Raw genomic sequence first — 4,445 nt, 5'->3', positions numbered from 1 at the left:
CTTTAAGTTTTTGTGCCATTTCATTTCTTGTTCGCTCTGGTGTTTGGTGCCTGTGTTGAACGTCCTTGATAACATCCTCTCCCACTTCTGGAACAAAAACACTTTGGCTGATTGAGCTTACTTTAAATAGGTTATCAACCCGTAATGTTTCTTCTTCAAAGTCGTCCAATAGGCTGTACTCTGGCTCAATTGGCAAATAGAAGACCCTCTTGACTTTAGACTGGACCATAAGCTTTGTGCAAAAAGAGCATGGTTTCCTCGATACAAAAACTTTGCAGTCTTCGAGGACGTTGTGATGCATCATCAACAAACGAGTAACTGCGTGAACGTCATTGCGGGAACAGTCGACGGCGTAAATTTTGTCGTTTGGCAAAACGAGTACAGCTCCTACTTTTCTGTAAGAATCTTCTGGTTTGTCCTCTGGGAAATCTTCTTTGTCCTCTGGGAAATCTTCCATCCAAAGTGCAACAATCATGTACAAATTGTCTTTAGTAAGTCTGGAATATCTGGAGGCGTAAGAAGTCGAAGGTTTTCCCCTTTGATCGGACTCTGTACTTTGTGGATCTTTTTGGTTTTGGTCGGACATCATTAAGACAGTTTATTCGTCCTTGGTTAGGGCTGATCTCCTCTTTGAAATTGGTTGCTCGTACTCTGCGACTAAAGCATGCGTTTCCTTGATCGGCGAAAGGAGGAATGCAAAGCAAAAGTTTTCACGCCTGTTTCATTCTGTAAATAGCCAATCAGATTAATAGAAAGGAACAACCTGTCAAAGCAAAAATTTTCAGCATATTCAAATTTTGCTTCTCCGTTTAGCCAGATACCTGAACGACAAATTGAATGATTGAAAATGTCTTGACCGAAAAGGAGCTAAAAATGCCTGTAAGATGGCTAGAAATAATAAAGTTAAATTCGAAAAGGAAATATCCTGTACAAATAGACCAGTTTCGATATATTAAAATTCAATCCTAAACAAAAGACATCATCACGAGGCTCTGGGGAATAAATATAAGGATTTGTATGAGTTTATTCCCCAGAGCCTCGAGATGATGCCTTTTGTTTTCGACTGAATTTTAATATATCGAAATTGGTCTATTTCATTTTAAAATTTGTGTCATACTGACTCGTTTTGATGTAATTTTTAACATAATAATCTTATTAAGGTCTCGGTAAAGGTAAATTTGGGCATCTCTCTCTAATTTCTTTAAGAAATGGCGTGTTTTTATATTGAACGGGAACTACATCCCGCGCGTGTAAATGACGGATGTTACAGTGTCTGGAACAGGATCTTTGAAACTAAAAAATTCTTGATTCTGTGGGAAGTAAAAACAATTACTCTCTGGCACCGTTTGTTGAGCGGGCAGGGTTGCAAAGCCGATTCCAAAGGTCGAGGTGTTCAACATGGCTCGTGCTACCATCTTTCGAAAGGTTCTTTTCTTTCGATCAAGTGAACAAACTACCGCTTGAGCTTGCACACAGGGCTGCTATTGCTATTGCGTTGTTGGTGAATAAAATGAAAGTTCAATCTTTGTAAATTGACTTTGATGTGCAATTGTAACCGTGGGAACATTTTATTATTTTATTTGGTGGGTTCCCCAGAATGGAGTGTGAAGCCTTTGGATTTTATAACACTGTTGGCAACCGAGGATTTGAAAAATGCCTCAAATCGCGTTGAATGTGGAAAAAAACACACAGGAAGGAAGATACCCACGATGGCAATAAGGTAAGGATTTTTAATTGAGAATTTTCTCGTACAATTATCTTCCTAAGTCTTTTATCGAGATTGCCATACAAGTCTTTATATTTTTGTCGGCGATGTTCGCTTTCTCTTAGACTGATCGAGCTTGGGATGCCTGTGTAGTAACACACAAACACTTACAATTTTCGCGCACAAACATTAGTCACCCCCATTTCTCGTAAAACGTGATCACGGTGAGAATACATTCTTTGTGCAATATCACAGCTTTTGACGAAGACAACTTTCCGTCGTTACAATGTTTGCCCTCTGGCGATTCCAGAATCCTATGCGCATAACGTGGGTCTCTAATTACTGGCAAATCATTCATCCAATATAAACTTAAATCTGTTTGGGTTGTCTTCTTGAACAGGAGCGAACCACTCCCATACTAAGCATTTTTTCAGACCGATTTATTATTAGACTACCTTTTCCGAAAAAAAAAAAAAGGCAGTTCCGGTTCGTTGGCGCTATGACGTCAAGTTTAATAGTTGCTTGTGATTAGTCATTGGGCTCCTGTGAGAGTCTCGTTCGCGGGAAATTCAAAAATCATTTTAAAATAAATCGGTCTCTCAAACCGCTGTGACAGGAATATATAACAGGAGAAGAGGCTTGATAACCTTCTCACTCCCTTTCTATAACATAAAATACTTTTCGGACCATGTTCGTAAAATAAACTTTACTGGGATTGAATAAACATTTACAGCTATTTGAAATGTTGTTTATGCAAATGTTTAAAATGCGCATGTAAAGTTTCCCACATGCTGATAAAATGCGCATTAAAAACCGGTCAATTCTTGATAGAAGAAAGTATTGTTCGAGTAAGGACTGCTGCTAGCTTTCGCCTGTCCGCTACGGCATCATATCATCCCTGCTAGAGGTAGATATCAAACGTCGCTTACTCTTTGGTTGCTATAATATGGAAGGTCGCCAAAAGTTCTTTTGTTTTTCTTTTCTCATAATTCTTCAGTTTTTTAAAGAGATTAGGACCTTAAGCAAGAACGACGACGACGGCTAAGAGAACGCCACATAACAATAGGTTTAACTAGCAAAACAATAGCTCTGCACGCCCTGCACGTGCGTTTTACGTTTTGAAACATTTCGTTGCCGTTCTCGTCTTGACAACGACGAGAGAAATGATAACATTTGAGGTTGTGTGGAGGACGCGAGCACCTGACGACGACCTTAATTTCAATTTTCTCTCCAAATATCCTCACCGTTCTCATCGATTTTTTTTCTAGGAATGTTGACTTAAATTTTCTATGCTGAGCGACTTAAAGTAATCGCAAAATTATTACAGTAACAGGAATTGTTCTATGTGGGACGGAACGACCTGCTGCTGGATTTACATCCAGGGAAAATATACCCTCACGATACGGAAGTGATATGATTTTTGCAAATTTTGAAAATCAATTAAGACCGCTAGCATTCTTCAGAACCAAACAATCCTCTAGAAAATTAGTGGGACGTAACTTTAAGTAACAGTTTTTTTTGTAAGGGAGATTTTATTCGCTTAGGGCTCAACAGGTGTGAAAACATCTGTACCAGTCTGCTGCTCGTGCTGAACGTTAGCAAGGTGGACATAGGCACGTAACGCGTGCCGGATACAGTACACAGATGTATAAACTTGTTGTGTTTTTTGTTCTAACAATACAAACAGGTGATCAAGACTTTCCTTAGTTTGGTGAATGCTGCTTATGCGCGCACAGTTAGCGAGGACCAGGGTCAATATGTTTCCGGGAACTTCAATTTTCAGCCATAAAATCTGAACGATGCGGAAGAGATCTTTATTCTTCTACGTTAAGAAAAGCTCTCCTTAACGACGTTGTGTCACGGTAATTTGGGGTTTTTCGGAACAATTTTAACTTAATCGTGAGTTTCACACTCAGAAAAAAAATATTCAAATTCCCCTACCTTTAAAATTATCGTTGCACCACAAAAAAGTTGATTCTGAGCGAAAACAACTTTTATCCTAGTGAGTTTTCCTAAACTTGAAGAAAAATATCGAGCCGACTTTTCTTTAACGATTGACCAAATGCAATACGTTTCTATCTTGTGCTGTTTGTCCATCCATAAATCTGTAACTTGGTTTCATGTATTTCGTGTGTTGTCTTAAATTGGTTTTAGTGCATATTGCGACGTTCCGTTATATTTTATCCGCATTTTCCCTGTCATAAAACTAACTTTTCCCATAGCCACTTTGAACAAGCTTCATCCATTAGAAGGAACCTAATTAAAAATATCCTCCTGCGGCTAGTCGTGCGGCTTTTAGTTGCATTTGTTCGTTGGGTGCCCCTTTGTAATTTAGCTCGTGAGCTAAAACTTCATAAAAAAACCAAGAGGGGATATTGTAAGCAAGGTCTGGATTCTAACACAATTCAAAGATCAATTAACGTTTGAATGCAAACTATTAATAATGTAGCGATTACAGACTATCTATAGTAAAGGTATTTACTGTCTGTAGAACTAAAAAAATCTAGATAAGTAACGAAAACGAACTGTACCAGAAGCTCAAAACGATAATCGATCACAACAGTTATGGTTTTCCTGACGTCATCTTTTTTAGCGCACCTAATACACTACTTAGATATTCATAGACTGACAGCAGTAGTCAAAATTAAAATTTTCAGTTGAAATTACAAACAATCTGCAACTCGTGCTCACGGGTGTTCTTACTTTCGCGTTGTCGAATCGGTCTTCACCGCCAGTTACT

General features: G+C 38.6%; 1 protein-coding gene across 1 annotated transcript in view; it reads right to left on the bottom strand.

Annotated features, from left to right (window-relative positions):
* Positions 1 to 889, bottom strand: part of LOC138006130 (cytidine and dCMP deaminase domain-containing protein 1-like) — a 1,865-nt gene extending 976 nt beyond the window's left edge. The window contains exon 1 of the mRNA XM_068852290.1: positions 1 to 889. This exon is cut by the window's left edge and continues 976 nt beyond it. Coding sequence (XP_068708391.1) covers positions 1 to 589 — 589 coding nt within the window. The 5' untranslated portion in view covers positions 590 to 889.
* Positions 890 to 4,445: the final 3,556 nt, after the last annotated feature.

Source organism: Montipora foliosa, chromosome 6 (assembly GCF_036669935.1).
Source record: "Montipora foliosa isolate CH-2021 chromosome 6, ASM3666993v2, whole genome shotgun sequence".
NCBI lineage: Eukaryota > Metazoa > Cnidaria > Anthozoa > Scleractinia > Acroporidae > Montipora > Montipora foliosa.
Note: the sequence above shows the minus strand (reverse complement) of the source record. Positions and strands in the feature narration are given on the sequence as shown.